The sequence below is a fragment of the Hemicordylus capensis genome, chromosome 6 (assembly GCF_027244095.1).
Source record: "Hemicordylus capensis ecotype Gifberg chromosome 6, rHemCap1.1.pri, whole genome shotgun sequence".
In the NCBI taxonomy this organism is placed as follows: domain Eukaryota; kingdom Metazoa; phylum Chordata; class Lepidosauria; order Squamata; family Cordylidae; genus Hemicordylus; species Hemicordylus capensis.
The window spans coordinates 62,459,657-62,485,707 of record NC_069662.1 but is presented as its reverse complement, the minus strand read 5'-3'; the positions used below and the strand labels follow the sequence as shown (position 1 = coordinate 62,485,707).

At 43.2% G+C, this 26,051-nt stretch overlaps 1 protein-coding gene across 4 annotated transcripts in view; it reads right to left on the bottom strand.

Moving 5' to 3' along the window:
- The window catches only part of LOC128331961 (UDP-glucuronosyltransferase 2A2-like), a 62,648-nt gene that overhangs the window by 13,959 nt on the left and 22,638 nt on the right, over positions 1-26,051 (bottom strand). For 2 of the 4 annotated variants that reach the window (XM_053266075.1, XM_053266077.1), the window contains one exon: positions 131-279. In XM_053266075.1, coding sequence (XP_053122050.1) covers positions 131-279 — 149 coding nt within the window. Of the gene's footprint in view, positions 1-130; positions 280-1,012; positions 1,649-19,950; positions 20,702-26,051 lie in introns of those variants that run through there. The other 2 variants (XM_053266078.1, XM_053266076.1) reach the window with 2 other exon arrangements.

Genomic DNA, 26,051 nt, shown 5'->3' with positions numbered 1-26,051 from the left:
GAAACTGTGTCATCGAACCATTCTAGAATCACCTTGCCACTCCTCCCCAGCCCGTCCTCCCCTTTCCCCAAGGCACTGTGAATGAGACAGCTGTAATCCTCATTACCAGGATTCTAATGAAGAGAATTACCTTTGGCAAAGGCTTGGCTGCCTGGCAGTGCAGTCCCCCAACAAACTCAAAATTTGGTAGAAAAGGCCGAGGAAATTCAAAGTCCCAGTAGGTTCGGATCAGCCACATCTCTGCTTTCCCCATGGTTTCACACAGCGTTGTGGGCCTCCCTAGAAAGAAAAATAAGTGGAGAGAAAAAATGGGAACAAACATGTATTTACAAAAATGCATGTAGCATACACATTAGAGTCAGCCAGGACTGACCATGACTGCCAAATGCTTTCAGAGGGAAACCCAAGTCTGCTGCTACTGTGTGATGTGTCCGGGAGTGGGGGGTGGGGAGAGTCTTAAAGCAGGGAAATCAGTGCTAGCTGAGCAGTACTATATTGATCAGTACTAGTGACAAACTGTTTCTATGGCAGGGTTTGTAGCAGGTTTAGGGCCAATTGAGTGACCTTTTTTCCTCAATAGGAAAGCATTTTGGAATTATTATTTTTAAATAAAAACATGTTGGAAAGAAAACCCTAGATGAATTTTTCAGAAAGGATTTAAAAATAGGAATATACTAATTTCCTTCCAGAGACTTGAACATGGCAGGATTGTTGTCTGTGGCATGTATAGAGTTGTTTCTGTCCAACTATAATGTCTGATCATTAGGTTTTGCAGATTTCCCACCACTTTGATCAAGCAAGACAAAAGAAACTGGTGTGTTCATCTTAGGTTCTGTTATGTCACCTTCAAATACCTCTGAAGAAAAATATCATCTGTCTCTAACCTTGAATATATAGATGTCTGCATTTGATCTAAAATCGTAGTAAATTTTGATTGATTGAACCTTGGATACATGGGGTTCCGGCACAACTGAAGAGTGAGAAGCTCTTAAGTGTCTCTCGTGACACTTACCTAAGATCTCACTGTAATATTGGTCCCACTCATTTGACAAAAAATACAAGAAAAAAAAATCTCTGCAAGCATAAAACAGGACATTTTTCAGCCTCTCAGTAAAGGACATCTTGTCAACCATTCCCCCCGTGCTGGCAGGCACATATGAAGGAGGTGCTGGAAGTCCTCCACAGAGTCTCTCCACTGAATTGCCTTCTGAGAACCGAAAAGTATAGAGAAAGGGGATTCCAAATAACTCAGCCACCAAGTCACCACAGGGTGAAACTGGGTCCGAGAGAAGCACGTCGAAGCTCTCCTGCCGCAGCCTTGCCATTAATAGGTCATTCCGTAAGATGCTGTCACAGAGTTGTTTAGACAGTACATTGAGGGAAGCTATGAGCTCCTTCATCTTCAGCATGGCTTCCCAATAAGAGAGCTTGGGCATATCATAGATCCATATATTCAATAATTTCTCCACAGTAGCAAACACATCCTCTCTAGTGAAAGGCACAGACAGGATCTCAAAGTGGAAAGGGGAAGAAGATATCTCTTCACGATCTATCAGAAAAGAGGCTGACGGTATTAGCACTGTCACCATGTGGCCTCTTGAGGCAAGTTCTTTGAGCACCAGCTTCATGTTAATCCAGTGACTGCCATCTGAAGGCCAGGCCACCACTTTCCCACCAAAGCCTACATCCCAGTAGCACACCTGTAGCCAGAACAGAATGAAAATCCACTTCTTAGGCATGGTAGCAAGGAGCACCGTTTTCCTAACGGTTTCCTAACAATGATCCCAGCAACAGTTTCACAGATCTGATACCAAGGGTTTTTTCTCAGCCCTAATCTAAGGTCATTGCCGTTCAAAGTATCTTACGTGGTGAAAATCAATGGCATGTAACAAATCCTGGAATGGATCACTTAGCATTCTGATGTCAAAGGATGCACAAGAATATAGTTGATCCATTCTCTCTGCTGGACAGTTCATGTAATACACAGCTCGTATTTGGAACTGGGTTCCCATTGTTTTTTATTTAAAAAGGCAAAAAATGGAGCAGAATTCCCAGAACTCATTCCACACAATTGGGTCATGCTTGGGTCACACAGAGGCCAATTGCACAGGCGCGGTAGCCTCCAAAATGGCCACTGCGCCAGAGGGGGAAGGCCCAAACAGGCCGAAGAGCCAGCCAAATGGCTGGTATGGGCATGAAGGGAGGCTGGCCAGGGAAGGGGGAACCTCCGTGGATCCCCACCCCAACCCGCTTTCTCCAACAACTCCCCCAAAGGGGGTAAGTTACTTTTTTAAAAAGAATAAAATAAAAAATGTCTGTGAACCCCCAGAATAGTCGGGGGGTGTTCAGTCCAGGGTCAGACCGACCCCAAATGGTCGAACCGAATCAGTTTGATGTTGAACACGTTCAACGTCGAACCTGTTTGCACATCCCTACCTCAGACTGCAATACAGTGGTTCTCACCACTCGTGCCAATGCCTTTTCCTACTCACAAGTGCTCTTGGTTGTTTGAATAGGGCAAAAAGAATGCCCCTTTGCATTTCTAGGACTCATACCTATGAAGGATTTTCAGCTCAAGGGTTGAGCTCAAGAAAAATTCACTTCTTTGAATGGCTGGAAACAAAACCAAGTTCCACAGAGTTATAAGCAGGGTAGACTATTACAGAATAAATTAATATACTGTATGGCAGGTGTATACTCTTAAGCAATATGCAATAGTAGGGAGGAGGAAGGAATGATAGTTGTGTGATAATAATGTTATAAGTATAAAATGTCCAATTTTCACCTGTGGAATTTTGGAGGGTATAGCATAAGTGAATTCATAAGTGCCTTAAGCTCTTTTCTTTAACAGGATTCACCAGTGATTCTTGTGTGGGACAGAATGCAGAATATGACTATACTTTCTAGTTCGTGTAAGTTTTACAATTGCATTAGAAAAAAGATCGGCACTTTGCCTCTCCCTGTGAAAGTGCCCTAGCAGAACAGCTAACCCATACTCCCTCTCACTTAGGCACCTGAGCATGCTTGTGGTCCTTTTTAAAAATAAAAAAACCTCCATTTAAGATCAGTGAACAGGAGTTAATCGCAAAGGAAACAGTATAAGAAATAATTATGTTATAAGAAGTCACAGCTAAATAGGAAGAATTGGGCTGAGTTAATAGAGGCGCCCAAATTGAAAAACCAGACCACCTTTGGGCAGCTGGTAGCGCTCCCCATGGAGAGAGAGAGCCCCCTCTCAACCATCTTTTATAATTCCAGCAGCCATTTGGGAGCATCACTTTCATGCTTTATTCAGATGGAAAGATCCTCTGATGGGAAATATTGCTTCATATACAACTAACCTTCCGAGCCGGAACCCGGTTGCTTGCGTGGAAGTTGAGAGCCTGGTGAAACAATTTTAAAAAGGCAAAGCTCCTGGAAGCTACTGCATCACCATCGAGGTTATATATTCTAATGTATATTGGTGGCTGCCGGTTTTAGCTTCCCTATTTACATATATTGATAATACAGCAAATATTCCATCTGATTGGTGAGTCGCAATCATAATACCGATATATAAAAAGGAAGAAGAGTTGATCCTGCTAATTACTGTTTAATGTTACTTAAACATTATTAGCAAGATATTTGCTAAACATCTAGCAGAGAAATTGTCTGATTGAATAGACTCCAACCATATCTTGGCTCCTGAGCAGGCTGGTTTTCAAGAAAGACGATCTACCATAAAACATGCTTTTACTTTGCAATATTTAGCTGAAAAATACACCCACAAGCCGGGCAGTGCGCTATATGCCACCTTTATAGATCTGAAGTCAGTGTTCGATCTTATCTCCAGGGACAGGCTATGGCAAAAATTAATTGATCTTGCAATTGATACTGCTGCTGATTTACAAGCTATACGAAAATTCCCAGTTGAGGATTTACTGCAATCAGAGTGATTATCTATCCACAGAGATCCCCATCAACAGAGGAATGAGACAGGGATGTATTTTAGCCCCTGCATTGTTTAATATTTACATCAACCCTGTGGTGAAATGTTTGACTGATCCTTCCACCCATCCACCAAAACTGGCTCAGAGACATATCCCTATCTTATTATATGCGGATGATATGCTTCTTTTGTCGCAGAACCCTATTGGATTACGATGTGCACTTGCCCTATTGAGTGCCTTTTGTAAAGATGAGGCCTTAGAAGTAAATTATCAAAAGACAAAAGTTTTGGTATTTGCCAAACACCCGAAGAACCTCACCTGGCTTATGGAAGGGAATAAGATCAAACAAGTTAAATCCTTCAAATACCTAGGTGTAGTATTCCACTCATATGGCTGTCGGAATGCCCATCAAAAATATATAATTCAGAGTGCACAAACATCAACAAATCTAATTAAATCTTTCAACTTTACATGAGGTGCTTCATTCATCCCTGCTGCAATTAAATTATTTACCGCAAAGGTGTATCCTCAGCTCCTATATGGAGTTCAATTAGGTCCATTCGGTAATTTTGCTCCTGTGGAAGCAATCCAAACTAAATTTATTAGATCTATTCTGCAGATCCCTTGCTGTCCCAGATCCCAAATGTTGTCACTAGATGGGAGGTGGGATTACTTAGAGTGGAAACATGTTACTGGAAATGTATTATTCAATTCTGGCTAAAATTAGTGTTTATGCAAGTAGGGCTAGTCCACTTGATAATGGCAGATAGCTTTTAACTCAAAATGGAAATTGGAGGTTAGATGTAAATTGTACCAATATGGTTTTTCACAAGATGAATTAATTAGATTGGGTTTTGAGCGAGCCAGCAGAACTATCAGGCAGCATATTATTGATATGGATTTACAAGTAGAAGTAGCTAGATTACCAAGTGGCATCTATATCGGGAATCAAAGTCTTGAGTCCAAACCTGCGGAGTATCTGGGCAACATTTTAGTTCCAAAAATCAGATGTGCTTTAACACTTGCTCGCGAAAATGCCCTTCCTACCGCTATTTTGGATGTGAGGTTTAAGGGTATACCACATGCATCTAGATTATGTCCTAGTGGCTCTGGTACTGTCAAAACTACCGTGTATGTAATCTTGTATTGTGATTATTACAGGGATATTAGGCTCAAATTAATTGCCCCAATTCTGGATAACTTTCCAGCCACACAGATGATATTTATGTGAATTTTTTGCTTTCTAATTTTAATCTGAAGATACTGCATATTTGTATGTAAAATGCATAACGAATCACTGTGATTTTAGGTTTTATATGAGCTGTATTTTATTATGTGCTGGTCTAAGACCAAAATAAAGTTCTCCTTCTTCTACTAAATAAAAAACCCTGAGGTCAGTTTGATCAATATTACAACCTTTTAGTCAGTTTTAATTTTTTGACTGACTTTTTTCCCTTTTCAATTTTGCTCTTCCTGTTCAGTGTTAACTCTTTCCCCCATATTATCCAGCTATAAGGAAAGACACCTTCTCCCACTCTCCCTTCTCAGCCTCCCTTCCCTCCCTCTCCAAACAGTTGCTGCTGCTTTTGATTTAATGTTGCAGAGAGTGAGGATCCCACATCAAAGGGGCACTAGTAATCTCATTTCCTTTCTGACTGCTCGGATCATGCAGGGATTGAAATGGCATAAGTCAGCCCCCAAAACCTTAAAGTGTGCTTGCAGAGAAACCCCAGCCTCTATCTGCATCAAATCTGGATGTTATAATGATCTCACAAGGATCTACCATGTATGATTTTTTTCATACTATTCTGACAAGGAACAAACCAATTATAAGCATTTAAGTGATCAGGGAGAAAGGGCGCTTTCCAGATTAGACCCCGCAACAGGGTCAGGACGTATCTCTGAAGTGTGCTTCCACACTTCCTATGCTGTGACACCGCAGTCCCTATACAGACAGCAGGGTGCCGTTCACATTTCCAATGCCTTGTTTTGAATTTAAATCCAGTGATATAGTGCTATGACGTCGTATATCCAACGTAAAGGTTGCTGTTTTTTCAGGTTGTTTGTTTTCGCGAGACTGCTCCCCCTGCTGTGTACATTTTGAAAGCGATTTGCCTGAACGGAAGCATTTTGCTGCTGTTGAATGGCTAATCTGGAAAGCGCCCTTGGTGAGGTCAGCCAAGTAAAGGAGCAGCAGCCTCCATCTCAGACCTGCTTCTTTGTTTCCCTCTGCTCCTTGACTGTGTTCCACCAAATATATTTTTAAAAGGAATATTTGCACTATATTACTTATACTCCCCTGCCAGTAATCAAAAGAATGAAAAAGCAGCAATATAAAAAGGAATAAATAGTAGCCACAACAGCAGGATATTTACTAAGAAGTAAGTCCCACTGATCAATGGGACTTACTCTCAGGAAAATGTGCACAGGACTGCAGCAGAGTAATTAAAGGAAGCCGGTAAACCCCTCCTGTATTCTACCAAAGAAAACCACAGGGCTCTGTGGGTGCCAGGAGTCGAAATCGACTTGACGGCACACTTTACTTTAACAAACAGGAAGAAAGGGAAACAATTCAGTGTGATTGCAATAAGTGATTTATTAAGCGGGATTTATAGGGAGTGATTCATTAAGAAATCAACAATAAAATCAGATAACCAGGTCCAGGACACATTGAAAAGCACATTCAAACATGGTTTCCTTTATTACAAGCTCCAAGGAAGTCTAGGCAGAAGTAGGGGTGGGGGGGATGTGAAAGAAGTTTGAAGTGCACTAAGCTGGAAGTGTCAACAGCACAACATTTTATTTATTTATCTTTTAAAATCAAACTGCAGTGGGAGGGATGGGGAGGACCCCAGCCCATAATGTTCCCCAGTGCTCTGCCCCAGTGCAGACAGAAAATAGTGAGATGGGCTAGTGTAAGAACTGTAGAGATTCCCAGCTATGTCTCTCTGTGCAGGTCATGCAAACCCACAGAAGCTTGTGCAAAAAATGCTCTTTGTCAGGGCTGGACAACCCACTAGGAAGACCTAGTGCATCCATTGTGGTGGGAGGGACACAGCTCTCTGGATAGAAATCGAGTGGGCAGGACCTGATGCCTAGCTGATCTCTTCTGGCTTGCTTTCCTCCTCCTCCCCACTCATTGTACTCTGTCCCTGTTCCCTCTCTATTACTGCTACAGCTGCTCAGATGTGAGCCTCCATCCTGGTTTCTCAAGTGCCCAGACCCCAAATGGGAAGTAAGTAAGTGATGCATACAATGGTTTGCTTGGCTGCAATCAGACCCCACAGGTCTCAGAGGGAAGCTCCTCACAGTGCCGTTAAAAGCTGCCTCTTAGGGAAACAGAGAGTTTGGTTAGCCCTGAGGATCACAGGGCCTCACTGTTGAGGGTATTGGGGGTTGTAATTCTTACCCCCAGATAAATGAGCAGAGCACTAAAGAAGCTACCCACTCTGTTACTCTGTAACTACCCAGTTACCGAGTAGAATGCAGAGTTTAGTTGTTGCAGCTATTTAGAGAAGACATATGGAGATTCTTGTAGAATCAAAATACTAAGTAGATTTACTGGTGAAGTACACTTTGGATAGGAAAGACTTAATCCTATCTATAGACTACATAATGAATAGGTAGCGGGGGGGAGACAGATGTTTCTATCTGCTCTATAAGAGGAAAGGAAGGGAATCTGACCCTCACAGGAAATACCTGAAGAGTTATATCAGGGGTCATAGAGTAGAGACAGGTAGAACAGATAGGGAGACCCTTACTCACTATCTCTACTCCCAGTGCCCCTAGTGGTCATTAGGATAGTTGGTGCAAAAGGTCAATGCACTGGAACTCTAACAGAGGGGAAGGAGGCGGCAGCAACAGAGAAAGAGCAAGCATCAGGCAGGCTCCAAGATCCTCAACTTCTCCCCAGACCAGCATGGGCTATTCATTCACTGATCATCCACATGGGCTGGTCATTCAACCTGACAAATGAGTGGCCTGCACCACTCAAGTTAAAGCCAAGGCTTTGCATTTCTTGGCTGAGAGGAAGCCAAAGTCATACTTCACCTAGGGCATCAAAACCCTAGGGCCAGCCCTGCCCTCTTTCTGGAAGTACCCTTGATAATCTTCAGAGCAAGAGTTCCATCTAATTATTGGCCCATATCGCTATTTATCTGTTTTCGCCTTCATGGGATATGGTGACCATAATCAATGTGCCCTTAGGAATCCTTAAGCCCATTTTGGCTCAATTGCCTTTTTCACTGGCTTGTGGCATGGGACTTTTATAAAACAGAGCAATAACTGAAGGAGAAGCACAAGCCAGATTCCTCAGTCATGACTAAGCACTATTGAAATAAATGAAACAAGTCGGTGATGACTAACAAGTCCCTTAGAAATGGTTAACAGTCTGGATGCTGCCGAGAATAATACATTACTTAGTAGTTTAAATACATTTTTATCTCATCCTTCCTCAATGAGCAAAAGGCAGTACACATCATACCCTCCCTTTTTGTCCTCATAATCATAAACCCTTTTCATTTATTCAAGAAGACTTGTGTCCTGCAGTTCTGTGTTATGCCTTTCAAACCAGTTTTATATTTAACAGAAATACCAAACCAAAATAAAACAATAAAACCAACAGTTCTAAACACAGCTAAAGAGCACAGCAGCAAAAACATACCAGCAGTAGAATTAAAACCAGCTCAAAGAATATTTTAAAAGACCTGGATGAAAAGGAGTTTTCATCTGGTGTGGAAAACACATAAGGGTGGGCACCAGCTGAGCCTCCCAAGGAGAGTATTCCTTAGGCAGTGCAGCCAACGGAAAAGACCCTTACTCACTACCCTCTTCATCTCTGGAGACAAGGGCACCTAGAGAAGGGCCTCCATTGAGTACCTTGGCTTGTGGGGCCGGTTAATCTGAGAGGGCCAGTTTGGACAATACTATCCAACCAGCCCCACTTCCACACAATGAGAGATGATGGGCACACTGTGAGGGTGCACGTCTTGGCCCTCTCCAGGCACAGGGGTGTTGCTGCCTAATCATATTGGTGGGGGAGGGTCATTCAAACCTCCCCTCGATGCACAATTTAAATACAATTTTAATATTTAATTCTTGTATGGAGAGAGTCTTTCAGATGAACTCTCCAAGCCACATGACTGGGCAGGGCAGAGCAACATATGGGTATGCTGCCCCCCAGGTCAGAGGCAGTACACTATTGGATACCTGTTGCTTGGAGGCTATTGCATTCATACCCTGCTTGTGGGCCTTCCACAAGCAGTGTGTTGGCCACTGTATGCAACCAGATGCTGGACTAGAGGGACCTTTGATCTGATTCAGGAGGCCCCTTCGTATGCTTCTAAGTGTGAAAAGCAGGCCCACATCCCTTGGTCAAGACTCTGCAGGAGCTTTCCCAGACAAGAAGATTTACCGTGGAATTTCTGTGAGGCTTTACTGCAAGGTCAAAGTTGATTTAAAATAATGATACAAAAAGTGGATTTTTTTACCCCAGATATAAATCGGGCTACACTGTAATGTGCAATGATAACCTGAATTGTGTGTGAAGTGCTTCCTCATAGCTTACAGGGACTTTGGGGTACATTTGGCCGATATGTGAATGCACACCCGGAGAAGATGCAAATTAAAAGCCTTGTATGAAAAACCTCCAGCACATGTCCCTCAGAATACAGGGATGCTCATCTGCAATTCATCTTTTATCTCCTTGCTGTGTAGAAAACTGTTGTACCTTCAGCATCCTGACTTCTAGGTAATGTGTGAAGGCTCTCTCAGCTAAGAGAGCACTAAGTGGAACAAGGCTGTTCCCAAGTCTCTGAATTACAGTCTCAGACTCTGAGGCTCACATCAACAACATCATTTCTGTATGGATCATCTGTCTAACAGCTTTTTCAGGTTTTTCCCACCTCTATAATTGTACTCAGAGACATAGAATGAAGACATGTCATAACAGTAACAGTGGTTTCACCACCAGAGAGTTATTCTCACTTGGCTTCAGACTTTTGGGGTAAATGTTGAGCAAAGCCACTTTGAACTACACTCGCAGCACTGAGGGAAGCAGCCCCTCCCCTCTGCTCTCAGTTTTCTTTTGAAACAAGTCCACATGCAGGTGTCAGTGTTTTCCTTCTAGCCAATGGGGAGTGAGAAGGGAAGGGAAGAGTTCCATACAGAGATCCATCTGCATTTCTGAAGAAAGCATGCCTCTTAATGCTGCTAATGATTCTACGTCAGCACCTCTCCCTCTTTGCTCCAGCATTTTCAGAAAAAGTAGCTTAAAACCAGCATTTTAAAAATCCAGAAATACCTCGAGATAGGACTTCTGGTTGGACAGTTGAAGAGGCTGCATGCTTCCCGATAGGGGAGACCAAGGAGGAGTTGTTTTGGGTTTTTTTGAGTCTTCTTAACCCACCACCACCACCCTAGATTAAAGGGTTTGGACTGAGATTGCCCACTGAATCCCGCGGAAGCTGCTCCATATCTCAAGTTGCGCTGGAAAGTACAGCTTTGATTTAAGTTGAATGGTGGGGGCTGGGATCCATCAAGCTATACTCCTCCTTTGGAAATCCAATGACAGAAGCTTCTCTGGCATCCAATTTCTTTTGGTTTGGATTATAATGAATGGTAATAGGTCAAAAAGCTTACCCTGAAGCGTGATCAGTGATAAATTGCTGGAATTTTACCTGCTGTAACGATTGGGCTGCCATCAAGCCATGGCTGAGAGGTCCGTGTGAGTCTGTCAATCATAAATTAAGGTTGGGAACTGAATCTGTTTATTAAATGCTGCAATTCAAGTATTGAACTGATGGTTAAAAATTCCAAAACTTAAAAAGTAAAGTAATTGGGACTATTCTGTGAATGTGAGAGTAAAACTTAAGAAGCAAGTGCTATTTGCTGTTGAATATGTCTATCAGAAACCGCACCAATTAGATGAAGAAGGCCGACCACTGAACCTTGGGAAAATTAATTTGCAGTGATAAGACAGAAGAGCTGCGGTCTGGAGCTGAGTCTATTTGGAAACAATTGGAGGCCTGTACATTTTTGGATAACAAGGAGACTGAATTTTGCTCTAAGAGTTGTATTTCTGGGTTTGACTATTTACATACTGCTTTATTTGAAGAAGAGTAGAAAATAATGCAAAAAGTTAAACAACAGAATCCAGTACAAGCCAGAAGGCTTTCTGTCCCAAACCCAGGCTTGGGGGAAGGGAAAATGTCCTCAGAGCTGAATGAGACATTAGTTGCTATGAAATGGCTACTAGAAGCTAACTCTGAGACCTTACAACAAGTAAGTCAGGACATACAAACACTGAATAAGAGAACATCAAATATTGAGGAGTCAGTGAAAAAATTAGCTGATGACAATAAAGAATTTAAAAGAAGGGTAGAAAGTTTGGAGCAAAACCTGGGATCATTAAGAGATGATAGGGGAAAATTACTAGATCAGATGGCTTTGCTAGAACTGAGACAAAAAGAGCGCTTTCTGAGGTTTAGAGGAATCCCAGAAAAAACTGGGCAAGATATCAGAAAAGTGCTTAGAAATGAACTTGCACTTCTTTTGGGAACCTCAAGTGAAGAGATGGATAAGCAGATAGATTCAGCTTTTCGTCTAAATTTTGTATATGCCACAACGAACAAGGTACCAAGAGATTCTATGGTTCAATTTAACTCTAAATCAGTCACAGAGCAGATACTGCAAGCACATTTTGTTAAAGCCCTTACCATTGAAGGCCAACAGGTTAGAGTTTTGAAAGAAATATCATCCAGGATCTTAACAAAACGTAAGGATTACAAATTTTTAACAGATGCCTTAAACACCAATGGAATACAGTTCAGATGGGAAGTGCCTGAAGGGGTCTCCTTTTTTTACAAAGGGAAGAGGAATAGGTTTACAGAGCTCCTCAAAGCGCAAGAATTTTGGCATAAATACAAAAAGACTTTAACTCCAGAGCACCCAGTGCCTTCAACACATAATTCCAATTAGTCAAAATGGATTACAAAATAGTCTCATTGAATGTCAATGGTTTAAATAGTAGAACCAAAAGGGCATTTCCCCCCCCCATTTTTTAAAAAAAGCAAAATTTGGACATTATATGCCTACAGGAGACACATATTAGAAAACAAGATAGAAAATATTTGGTTAATAAGGCCTTGGGCCAAGAATTCGTTTCCTCTGACCAAAAAAAAAAAAAAAGAGGGGTAGTGCTCTATGTGAAACAGCAATTTGAACCCAAGTTGATTTTTAAAGATGAAGAAGGCAGAGTGATAGCTTTGGAAATTATAGTTTCTGGACTCAAAATGGTGATAATCAGAATATATGCACCCAATTTTTTAAAAAAGTAGAATTTTATAAATATTTAGAACAGAAGATGGCTGAGTTATCGAATGCTAACTTAGTCCTATTGGGAGATTTTAATGGGGTTGTCTCTACAACTTTAGACAGAAAATCTGATATGTCTGAAAGGATTATGGAAGGTAGGCTACCAAAAGCCTTTTTGATTTAGTAGAACATATGGATCTCTATGATTTGTGGAGAATTAAAAATTCAAACACGAAGGAATATACCTATTTCTCTGAAAGATACAAATCCCACTCAAGGGTAGATATGGTCTTGACATCCAAATTTATCATGTCGTGTATGAAAAGAATGGATATTATGCCTAGAACTTTATCAGATCATAATGCAATTTGCTTTACATGGAAGAAGACGGGAATGGTATCCTTTTGTTGGAGACTCAATGAATATTTGCTGAAAAAAGCGGAAATTGTGGAGAAAGCCAAAAGAAAGTTAAAGGACAATTTTGAACTGAATTTAAACCAAGGAATGGACAATAAAACAGTTTGGGACGCAGGAAAAGCGGTTATGAGAGGCTTTTCTATACAACAGAACACATATCTTAAGAAACAAAGGGGATTGAAAAAAGAGGGACTACTGATGGAGATTTCTAAAAAAGAAAGAGAACTGCTATGGACTAAGGACAAGCAGAAGACTATTCAAGCTATTAAAATTCTTCAGCAGCAGCTCTCTATGTTGCTATTAAATGAAACTGAACTGAATTTAAAATATGCAAAGCAAAAGTCATTCAAATCTGCAAACAAACCAGGCAAGTTATTGGCTTGGAAAATTAGAAATGAGAAAAAGAATAAGCACATATCCAAGATATCAACAAAAAATGGGCTTTCCTATGATGAAAGGAAAATAAAAAGGGAATTCTTTAGATACTACTCTGAATTATACAAAGGAAACAAAGTAGAAGATATAAAAACTGATAAATTTCTGAAGACACAAAATATCCCACAACTTTCCAAGGATCATATAGAAATTATGAATGCACCAATATCAATAATGGAAATAACGGAAGTAATAAACTCAAGCAAATCCAATAAAGCACCAGGTCCCGACGGCCTACCAGCTTCATACTACAAATCGTTTAAAGATCAATTATTACAGCCTTTGCAATGGACAATGAATGATATTTTACAAAGAGGAAATATGCTTGGAAGTATGCCAACACTGCAGTAATTCCAAAACCGGATCAAGACTTAACGCAAGTTAAGAATTACAGGCCAATCTCACTGTTAAATAATGATTACAAACTTTTTGCTGCCATTTTGGCAAGGAGAATGAAGGTTGTACTAAGAGCTTTTATTCATGAAGATCAAGCAGGCTTTTTGCCAAAAAGGCAATTAAGAGACAATGTGAGAACAGTCCTGAATGCACTGGAGTATTATGAAAAACACAATGATAAACAAATAGCTATGATCTTTCTGGATGCAGAGAAAGCATTTGATAATGTTTCCTGGCAGTTTATGTGGAGGCTAGTGGATGCAATGGGAGTTGGCAAGAATTTCACTAGAACGGTTAAGACAATATATTCGGAGCAATATGCTAAAATTATTATAAATGGGGAACTATCAAATAATTGCAAAATACAAAAAGGAACCAGACAAGGTTGCCCTCTTTCCCCATTACTTTTTATATTAGTTCTGGAAGTCCTTTGTAGAAATATTAGAGAAGATGATGAAATACAAGGCTTGAAAATAGGGAAGCAGGAGTATAAACTTAGAGCCTTTGTGGATGATGTGGTGTTTTTTCTTGAAAATCCATTTGAGAAGTTCAGAAGGCTCTTGGAAAAAATAGAACAATTCGGCCAATTGGCTGGGTTTTATATAAATAAGACTAAAATGAAGGTGTTGACAAAGAATATGGACCAGAAATCTAAGGATAGACTCTATGAAATAAGAGAATTGAAAGTGGAGAAGAAAATTAAATATTTGGGTGTCTGGCTGACAAATAAAAATTCTTTGTTGTTTTCAAATAATTATGTCAAAATATGGAAAACAGTAAAAAAAAATGATTAGCAAAGATGGACTAGAATGAACTTATCGTTAATGGGAAGAATTTCAGTTGTCAAGATGAATGTTTTACCTAAAATGTTGTTTCTTTTTCAGACTATTCCTATAATTAATACGTTAACTTGTTTTAAGCAATGGCAAAAGGACATAATTAAATTTGTTTGGCAAGGGAAAAGACCAAGAATTAAATTTTAAAAGAATTTTAAAAATTTAAAGAATTAAGCAGATGCTAAAGAAAGAGGTGGTCTTACCCTGCCGGATTTAAGGTTGTATTTTGATGCTGTTTGTTTGATGTGGTTAAAGGAATGGATAACATTAAGAAATCCCAGAATACTTGATTTGGAAGGATTTGATAGAAGGTTTGGATGGCATTCTTATTTGTGCTACGATAAAACTAAAGTGCATAAAGATTTTCTTAATCACTATGTAAGAAGGAGTCTAATGCTGGTGGCGCAGTGGTAAAACTGCCGCCCTGTAACCAGAAGGTTGCAAGTTCGATCCTGACCAGGGGCTCAAGGTTGACTCAGCCTTCCATCCTTCCGAGGTCAGTAAAATGAGTACCCAGAATGTTGGGGGCAATATGCTAAATCATTGTAAACTGCTTAGAGAGCTTCCAGCTATAGAGCGGTATATAAATGTAAGTGCTATTGCTATTGCTATTGCTATTGCTATTGCTATTGCTAATGCGAGTGTGGGTAAAATATAAAACATGGCTGGAACCTAAAACTCCATTATGGGTATCCCTGATTGAAGCTTTGGCACGTAAAGAGATAAATATGCAGTCTGAATGGGGTACCTATAGAGATTTGTTATGTTTTCAAGGTAAGGGCTGTAAATTAAAAAATCTAGCTGAAGTCCAAAATTTGGTTAGCAACTGGTTTCAGTACCATCAGCTAAACGAAATTTACAAGAAGGATCTTAAAGCTGGATTTGAGGATCATATGTCGAGATCTGAAAAGGAGCTGTGTGAAAATGATGAAAAATTAGTCTCTAAGATGTATAAGTTGTTGCTTTTGGAGGAGACAAGAGATGAAGTGGTTAAAACGACTATGATATAATGGGCTCAAGATGTGGGTCATAATATAGATATGGCAGCTTGGGGGAAATTATGGAAAACTGATTTAAAGTTCACTGCCTGTTATACTTTAAAATAAAATTGTTATAAGATGATGTACAGGCGGTATCTGACACTGAAAAAATTAGCATTAATGTATAAAAATGGATGTGGCTCATAATATAGATATGGCAGCTTGGGGAAAATTATGGAAAACTGATTTAAAGTTCACTGCCTGTTATACTTTAAAATAAAATTGTTATAAGATGATGTACAGGCGGTATCTGACACTGAAAAAATTAGCATTAATGTATAAAAATGTTTCAAATAAATGTTGGAAATGTGGACAATGTGAAGGAGCTTTCTTTCATATGTGGTGGTCATGTGGGAAGGCAAAGGCCTTTTGGGATATGATATATAATGAGTTGAAGAAGAAAAATTTAATGACATTTCCTAAGAGGCCAGAATCCTTCTTGCTGGGAATAACTCAAGGAGAGTTCTCTAGAAGAAACTTAACTCTTTTTATGTATGCAACCACGGCGGCTAGAATAGTATACACTCAGAAACTGAAAGACAATAAAATGCCTTCAAAAGAAGACTGGTTGATAAAAAATTTGGAATATGCGGAGATGGCAAAACTTACAACACTTATAAGGGATGAAAACTTGGAATGTTTCAAAGAAGATTGGGAACCTTTCTTGCTTTACTTAAAGAACTATTTTTCTAACATGGACCTTTCAGCAGGATTTGAAATTTAGTAATTACAGCAGGTTGGGTAGGGTAAAATAGAATTGTAAGATGGAGTATATATATTTTGTATTATTATAGCAATGGCTTATATGTATAGTTAACAAGAAGACTGGTAAAGCGGGAAGTCAATATTTACAGTACTTAATTAAGTGTAACTTGATTATTAAGCTATTATTAAAATCAATAAAATTTTAAAATGCAAAAAAGAAAGAAAAAGAAATACCTCGAGATAAGCTAGAATTCACAAGACAAAGCCCAACATGTGCAGAGTGGGTCCAAGAATCTCGATGGGACTTTGGGGTACATTTGGCTGGTGTGTGAACGCACACACTCTCTGCCGAAGGAGATTCAGGGCAGAAGCCCTGTCTGTAAAGCCTCCAGGAGCACCATCTTGGTGTAAGCTATTTCCTTCTGCAGTGTACTTAACAGTAGTATATGCCAGCAAATCCAAGGAGTCAGAGACTCCATGAAGCTAGTGTGTCACTTCCCAACTGAACAGACAGCTCCACAGGGCTTCCCTATTCTTCAAACCACTCCTGGCCTACATATGGTAGAGTTCAGACAAGAACCAAGACTGTGTATAATTACTGACTTTTTCTATGCACCCAGACATGCTGACCGAGGGACTGGCGACATGATGAACAACTTACTGAAACCAAACCAAAGCACTCACCAGTTAGTGAGTGACTGATCGATGAGGAGCAGATGACCGAGGGAGGGATGGAGTCTGTTGGAGGAGAGGCAGTGGCCAGTGAGAGACTGTCTTTCTCAAGCTCCGCCTTCCTCCAAATGAGGGAGATGGGCCAATTTTAGGCTTCTGCACAGGCAGAATAATCAGGGCTGGCATCTTCATGAGGTATGCTGAGGCAGTAGCTTCAGGTGGTGGATTACTGGAGACGCAACACCCATGAGCACCATAGCCATGGATAGTGCACCATGGCAATGAGAGAGTGAGGACTGCCACCCCCACTCAGCTTGGTGGCAACGAGAAAAATTGCTGTGCTGCCCCACCTGCCCATGCTGCCACTTGGAGTTGATGGTATTATTAGGGCCTCTCATAGGGTTGTCAACTGTCCTGCATTGTGTGGGATGTCCCTCTTTCCTGCGGAGAAGTTATCATCCCATTTGGGACGGAATTTCTCCCACTTTTTTACTTTTTAAATTTTATTTAACTTTTAAAGATGCTGCTGTGCAGCAGCGGCGCAGCAAGGATGGATGGTGGTGACAGCTCAGCCGCATGCCAAACTGTCAAAACCATGACAGCAGGTGGGTTGCGGTGGGTCATGGCAGGCGGCCAAGCGCAGTAGAAGCAGGGAGCAGGCGGGCTCAGAGTGGCGAAGGAGCTCCTCCCTCCCTCGGCCCAGTCTTCCTCACAAATGAGGCAGAGCGGCCAAATTTCAGGCTTCTGCACATGCACAGATGTGTGCAGAGGCCTGAAATTGGCCTGTTTTTCCTCATTTGGGAAGAAGGCTGGGCCAAGAGAGGAGTTACTTCGCTGCTGTCTCTCTCCGACAGCTTTAGATTATAAGTCGTTATTTCAAGTCTTCCTTTGTGGTTGTACTAGAGTGCCTCCCTTCTGTCCCCAGTGTGAAAGGAGAAGCCAGAGGCATAATTAGGAGAGAGGGGGCCCATGTCCGCCCTTCTCCCCGGCGGCCCCTCGGAGTGAGGGAGATAATGAAGGAAAGAGGGAGGGGTGTTGGGGGGCCCCTCAGGAGTTGGGGGGCCCAGATTCTTTGAACCCATCTGCTCAGTTATAGCTACAACCCTGCGGGGAGCCCTTTTCTACCTCACCCTCAGTATTTCAGCAGATCTGGACCCCACCTTGTGGCAAAGTTAGAGTTCAAGGGCTTGTACCTTTAAGAATGTTACAGGCTACTTTCTCCAAGGTGTTAGAGGGCAGATGGGAAGGTACCCTTATTTATTTATTTATTTATTTTATTACATGTTATATCCCGCTCTTCCTCCAAGGAGCCCAGAGCGCTGTACTACATACTTAGGTTTCTCCTCACAACAACCCTGTGAAGTAGGTTTAGGCTGAGAGAGAAGTGACTGGCCCAGAGTCATCAGCTGGTTTTATGGCTGAATGGGGATTTGAACTCGGGTCTCCCCGGTCCTAGTCCAGCACTCTAGCCACTACACTGCGCTGGCTCTCCCTTAACAAGATTGCAGGCTGCTTTTCCCAGGGCTTAATTTAATTAGAGAGCCAATGTGGTTTTCAGTATCAGGACTGAGCCCTGTGTGGCAGCAACTATGGCAGCTGTAACACAATATAACACTTGACTGCTGAAGGCCAGAATAGGTATGACAGCAGAAGCCACATTTATGTATAAATGAGCTGGAGGGGCATCTGTTTCTTGCACCAAAAGAGGTGCAGAACTGAGGGAAGCTGAACTTCCTCTCCCACACCTTGTATCCCTATGGTTGGTTGCCTGGACTCCTTTTGTCCCCAGCCTGAGAGAAAAGTGCCTGGGCAGAGTGTCACAGAAAGGCAAGGTGGGAGAGGGGGCAAAGCAGTGTGGCCTAAACTCTCCTTGCCCAAGTGACCCTGTTGATATTAAAGTTATACACTTACCTGCCTCACTTTACTTGGGAATGCAACAGACACTTACATAAACAAATGCAACTGCTCCCCTCTGTAGCATGCATGAACACAGGTGAGCAGTGCTCAGTGCAAACAGAGCAACGTATTTGTTGGAAAGCCGTCTTCCCCATATGGTCTGTTTGCCACACAGAGTTTGACAGTCACTGAAATTATGCTATTTTGCCCACCTAAACTCCTACAGACGGAGAAGATTCAGTTGACCTCCTAATATAAGCTGTAATAAACACACAAATAGAATGGCCTGGAGTCTTCTGAAAATCTAGTCCTCAGAGGAAAGCTCGTCTTGTGGTAAAGGTAAAGTGTACTGTTGAGTCAGTGCCAGCTCCTGGTGACCACAGAGCCCTGCAGTTGTCTTTGGTAGAATACAGGAGAGGTTTACCATTGCCTTCTCCCATGCAGTATGAGATGATGCCTTTCAGCATCTTCCTATTTCACTGCTGCCCGATATAGGTGTTTCCCATAGTCTGGGAAACATACCAGTGGGGATTTGAACCGGCAACCTCTGGCTTGCTAATCAAGTCATTTCCCTGCTGCAACATTAGGTGGCTGGTTTTGTGGTAGCAAGCATGAATTGTCTCCTTTGCTAAGCAGAGTCCACCCTGGTTGACATTTGAATGGGAGACTATATGTGTGAGCACTACAGTATATGGCAGCTTCCTATGTTACTAGCAAGCCAGAGATTGCCAGTTCAAATCCCTGCTGGTTTGTTTTCCAGACTATGGGAAACACCTATATCGGGTATCAGCGATACAGGAAGATGCTGAGAGGCATCATCTCATACTGCACGGGTGATGGCAATGATAAACCACCACCCCTGTATTCTACCAAAGTCAACCACAGGGCTCTGTGGTCACCAAGAGTCAACACTGACTCAATGGCACACTTCACTTTACTTTAGTGTTGAAAGGCATCTCACTATGTAGGAAACCCAACTGCTGAATCAGGAATGAACAAGAGTGACAAGAACAACAGCGATGAGGATGATAAAGAAAGTTGTGACACAAGATGCAAGATCTGAAAGTTGTGAGATAGCTTCTTAGTGCTAATAAAGTCTTAGGTTTCACAAATACATGTTCATCACTTGATGACTGACAAGAACACGGACAGCGTGTTCATTAGTGCTTAAGACCTTATATTCACCTGCCAGTCGCCATGTGTTCAGTAATCACATTTAGCAAACTCACGTGATGAACATGCATGTGTGATCTAGTCCTTACTGAAGCAGGTGTTAGAATACTGTCACCAGAACAAAGAGCAGGTTCTTACCTAGAACATCACTATAGTATTTATTCCAGTCTTTCCAGATAACATGATGGAACACAACATCCTGGAAAAGGTAAAAAAGTGAATTCCATGTCCTCTCCATGAAGGACATCCTGTCTGTTAGCCCCATAATACTGGCAGGCACATACGATGGAGGAGCTGGGATACCCCCACAAAGACGTTCCACGGTGTTTCCAATAGAGAACCGGAAGGAATATACAAATGGGACAGAAAGCTTCTCAGCCACCAGCTCCCCACAAGGCAAGAGTGGGTCTGAAATGAGAATGTCAAAACCAGCTAACTGCAACTTCTCCATCAGTTTCTCATTCAACACAATCGTGTCACAGAGAATTTTGTTTTTTGACACGAACTCCACTGTTAAATCATACAACTTGAAGAGAAATTCCCAGAAATACAGTTCACCATGCTGATAAACCCACACCTCTAGTATCTTCTGAAACAAAGCCTCCATCTCTGCCTTTGAAATTGGAACATTGACCACTTCCAGATGAAAAGGGGAAGGTTTGGTGGGATCAATTATCTGAAAGAACGAAGGCAGCAGTACAGTAACTTGGTGGCCCCTGGCTGTTAGCGTGTGCATGATGAATTCCAAATTAATCCAGTGGCTGTGGTCAGCTGGCCAGATGAGGACATTCCCACTGGAGGCTGGACCCAAGAACACCAGAACCAAGACAACTGCAGGTACCCATTTCACAGTCATCATGTTCCAGTTTTTCTCTACTTGGTTCAGTGTGCTGCAGGACGACAGGTCTAGTCCACACAAAACAATACTGCATTTCATAACTGTCAGCACTCGGTGAACTTTGTTATTTAATCTAGGGCTTGGAAACTAACAAAAGTCCTGTGCTAGGGCAAAATCCTGGCATGAATCTGCATGGCAGGATTCTGCCTAGATCAGGACATATGACTATTACTCCACCTTCTGGAAGTAAATACAATTTCTATGTTCAATGTAAAAGAAACAACTATGGATGACTCAACAAGTTCCCTCAGCTAACATGTGGCCATAACCAAGAGTGGAGCAAGCAGGGCATAAGGAAACACACTCAGCTGGACTTGAATAAAACCACAGCTTGATTGTACAAATATGATGGATATTTATAAACTGCTTTTCAACAAAAGTTCCCAAATCGGTTTACATAGGTATACATAAATAAATAAAATCTACAGCTTGACAAGGATTTGGCATGGAATAGATCAAGGATCCATTTTCTGATGGCCCACCAACTGTCAGAATGGCAATACCCCAGTCTGCCTGTTGGGGAAAACTTTTGGGAAGAAGGTATGTTTAGGCCAACAGCAGGACTATTCACAGCAGGTTGACCACACTGCCAACCAGGAGAGCTGGATGGTGCCTCGAGGATTGGGCTAGCCCAAGAGGCCATACCCCCTGGACACCATAAAGCTCCCCCCAGATGAGGCTATACAAGGAACCCATTCCCACGCATCTTAATAATGGGTCCTATCAAATGGCCCATTGTTAGTAACCAGTCGTAGCTGTGACACAGTAAGCAAATGTGTACCTTAAAGAAAACAGAGCAAGGCACAGATCAGTTTTTATAAGGAAAGCAGACACAGACACAGACACCAGAACTTAGCCCATTTGGATTCAGGAGTAAGGCTCCTTTCTAGCTCCATTAACTGTTGGCTAAAACTGCAGCCCATAGCAAGAATACAGCAACAGAAACCACAGGATGCAGGGGGAGAAGGCGGGCAGGCAAAACTAGCACTGGCAGACCTGGAATTTATAGGGCAGACATATACCAGAGGACAGAGGTGATCTTACCCCTGGACTTCAGGGCCAAAGTCCAGGGCCTCCACACCTCCTAGGGGCCCCCAAATCCTCTTTTGTCTGTCCTGGGTGGTATGGCCGCTGCTGGCTGGCACTGTGCTGGGTGGCTGAGTGTAATTGTGACCTGTGCCAGGTGCTTTAGAGACAGAGGGGGGAAAGAAATATCTAGGATGTGAATATGTTAAGTTGCATGTTGAAATATTTCTGCTACCTGAAAGAAAACAGAGCAAGGCACAGATCAGTTGTTATGAAGAAGGCAAACACACACACACACACACACACACACACACACACACACACACACGAATCTCCATAGCCCATTTGGATTCAGGAGTACAACTCCTTTCTAGCTCCAAACTGGTGGCTGCAGCCCATAGCAAGAATATAGCAATAGAACGAAACCACAGGATGCAGGGGGAGAAAGTGGGCAGGCAAAACTAGCACTGTCAGACCTGTAATTTATAGGGCAGACCTGGTAATTTATGTACCAGAGGGAGAATGGAGAGGAGAGCTGGTCTTGTGGTAGCAAGCCTGACTTGTCCCCTTACCTAAGCAGGATCTGCACTGGTTGCATCTGAATGGCAGAATTGATGTGTGAGCACTGCAAGATATTCCCCTCAGGGGATGCTGCTCTGGGACGAGCAGAAGGTTTCAAGTTCCCTCCCTGGCTTCTCCAAGATAGGGCTGAGAGATATTCCTTCCTGCAACCTTGGAGAAGTTGCTGCCAGTCTGAGAAGACAATACTGAGCTAGACAGACCAATGGTCTGACTCAGTATATGGCAGTTTCCTATGTTTCCTATGTAATGCTCTCTCTCCTGTCCAGCCCTGGCCTCAATTCCCCATAGGTCAGCTAGGGAGAGGAGTGGAATGTGCCCTGGTGTAATCCTCTCAGAGTCCATAGTAAAAATCTGAAGTAAACCAAATTGTTTACCTACTGAAGGGGTATATTAATTAATGGTACTAGTAGTCACTGAGTGGGGAGGGGAGGATTAAGTTACAATTGCAAATGGGAAAAAGAACCAATAACTGGGGAAGAGTGGCTGTGAAATAAGATGGCTAAGAATTTACTGAATGTCATATTTAAAGAAATTCATTTGAAGCTAAAGTATCATTGGTTAGGGATGTGCACGAACTGGTTCGGAGGCCCTGTTACGATCTATGAACAGGTTAGAAGGATCGGCAGTTTGGATGGTTTGGCAGTGTGGGGGGATATTTAAGGAGCAGGGAGGGTGCTCTTCCTTCCCCACAGGGACTGTCTTAAAAACCGATCCTGCGGGGCAGCAGCATACCTCCTTGCCGCCCCAGTGCATGTTGAACCGGAAGTGCCCGGTGCACATGCGCACAAGCACATATGCACATGCACATCACACACTTCCAGTCTGATGTGCACCAGGGCGGCAAGGAGGTACGCTGCCACCCTGCAGGGTCAGTTTTTAAGACAGTGCCGCAGGAAGAAACAGTGTGTGGGGGGGGGGTAGGAGCACCCTTCCTGCTCCTTAATGGTACCCCCCGACACACACTGTTGAACTGGCTGCTGGTGATTCTGTGCACATCCTAACTCTGGTTCCTAACTTCTGTATGTTGGACACATCTTGTTACTGGAAATGTTTTCCACTTATTTTGGACATGTCCATTGATTTTTAAAAAACCTGAGACAGAAGACTTGGGTAAAAGGAAATTACAATATATGGCCTTACTATACCTCCAAAAGTGGTACTGTTGTTTGGGTATCTGAAAGATGAGATCATGACGAATATCTTAGCATTTGTACTTTGCTTGCTAACAGTGGCTAAGTTATGTATCGTTACCTTATGCAAATCTCCTCATATCCCATTATTATTATCCAATAATAATGGGATATGAGGAGATTTGCATAAGGTAACGATAACCATACCTAGGGATGTGCATAAAACCGGTTCTCCCGGTTCGGTTCGGGTCCGAACCGGGTCCGGACCGGACCGGGGTGGTTCGGTTTTGGTTTTGCCAGACCACCCCCCCGGTCCGGTTCGGTTTCGAACCGGTTCGGATCCGAACAGAACCGGTTTGGATCACAAAAAGTGGCTGGTTTTGAAGGGGACATTGTGTTCTACCTGCCACCCAAATTTCAAGTCGATTGGACCTTCCTCTGATTTTTTACAAATTTTTTTCAAAAAATAAATTTTTGCCCATAACTCACAATGTGGAGCCCTTAGGGGCAAAAAAGCTGGGGTGGGTGGTAGCCACCCATGGGTGTCCTCCACCCCAAAAATCCCAAGGCAATTGGTGGCTCCTAGTATTATTGGTGAATTTCTGAAGAAAATTTTTTTTTCCATTGGCTAGAATGGGGGTTCGGGGCTGCCCCAGACCCACCTCTGTGGGGTGGCAGCACCCCCAAAGTGGGTCCGGGGCCATGGCAAAAATGCCCTCAGTCCCTCCCAGCAATCCCCGTAGAGATAGGAGTGATGGTTCTGTTGTTTTTCTGAGGTATTCTGAGTGTTGATTCTATGATAGCTTATGAGATTTCCAATGAGACACCATGAATCCACTCTCATTTGCTATCACAGAATCCACACTCACTCAGAACACCTCAGAAAAACAACAGAACCATCACTCCTATCTCTACGGGGATTGCTGGGAGGGACTGAGGGCATTTTTGCCATGGCCCCGGACCCACTTTGGCGGTGCTGCCACCCCACAGAGGCGGGTCTGGGGCAGCCCCGAACCCCCATTCTAGCCAATGGAAAAAAAAATTTTCTTCAGAAATTCACCAATAATACTAGGAGCAACCCAAAAATTGCCACCCCATCTTTTTGGCGCCTCTCTCTGGGCGCCCTAACACGTAACACCTAGTCAGTCCATCTTAATGCCTACCTACTACCACCACTCCTATCCAAGCAAGTAAGAGGAGGACACTCAGAGAGACAACACCCACTCTCTGATCTAACAAAAAGGCCACTGCTGTGCTGCCTGCCAGCACAGCAGCAGCAGCGGAGCAGCACACTAAGCACAAGAGCAGCACACACAGAGAAGAAGCAGGAGGCGGAGCAGCAGACCTGCCGCTCTGCATGATGGGTGACGTGATGCCCAAAGAAACCACCGCCTCACTCAGTGCCTGCCACTGACTAGGCCCGACAGACAGAAGCCAGCCAACCTGCTCTGCTCTGCTCTGATGCTCCCCATGGATGATGCACACACACCCTACATCTGCATCCCAATGACCAGACCAGACCAGACCAAGTGCGCAGAGTCAGCACAGGCCAGCAGCCACCAGCCCAGCAACAACAACAGCTACTACTGCTACCACCACAACCAGTGTTGCCGCTACAATAACATTCCCAGTCCAGTCACGCGCGCCACAGCCTGAGCCTAGCACACAGCCAACAGCTGCTGCCAGCCAGTGCCTGGCAAGCCCAGCCAACATGAGGAGGAGAGAGCTAAGTAGACGGCGCACGCACATCACCAACCCATCACGACGGCGCAACTGCAAGGGGAGAGGGCACAATTACAGGCAGGAGGAGGAGGAGGAGGCAAGGCAATCCTAGCACAGATTTGAAAGTTTAAAATCCACCAGGACATCTTCTAGAATCTAGACTTCTGTTTTTTCTACCACCAGCTGTAGTGTCTAGTTAGTCAGTGTGCTGTGCAGCTGAGCTGAGCTGAGCTGAGCTGCATGTGAGGAAGGGTGATTGTAGCTAGTTCTTTAGTTTCAGCAGACTGAGCATTGAGCATGGGCAGTGGCCTTGGGAAGCAACACAATTACACGACACTCACCTGCTGCTGCTGGTTCTAGAAGTTGCCTCTTCTCGTCTTCACCTCTTCGTGTGTGTGTGTGTGTGTGTGTGCAGTGAGTGCATGCCTTTTGCCTTGCTGGAAAGAAATGCTTCTCTGGTCCACCACCACATATCTGCTCAAGGACACAGAGGCCCAAGGCAGAGGTGGTGGCACCAGTGTGAGTGCATGTGTGCTGGTGGTGTTTGCCACCACAGGTGTTTTGTGTGTGTATGTGTGCGCTGCTAGCTAGGAGGGGGGAGGGAGGGAGGCAGGGAGGCAGGGGGGAGGAAAGGGGAGGGGGAGAGGGATGTAGAGGGGATTGAAGGGGGGAGGGTCCGGCTCAGAGTTGGTCAGCCACATATTTGTGCACACACGTGCTCACGTGTGTGCTTCGGTGGGAGAGACCAGACTCTCATCATCTGCCAGACCGGGGTTGGGGGCAGGTGAGGCGGTGGTGGGCTGGAAGGGAGGGAGGATGGAAGGTGGTGAAGAGGAAGGGGAGAGGATGAGAGGGGAAGGATGGAGGGAGGCATGGGGGGG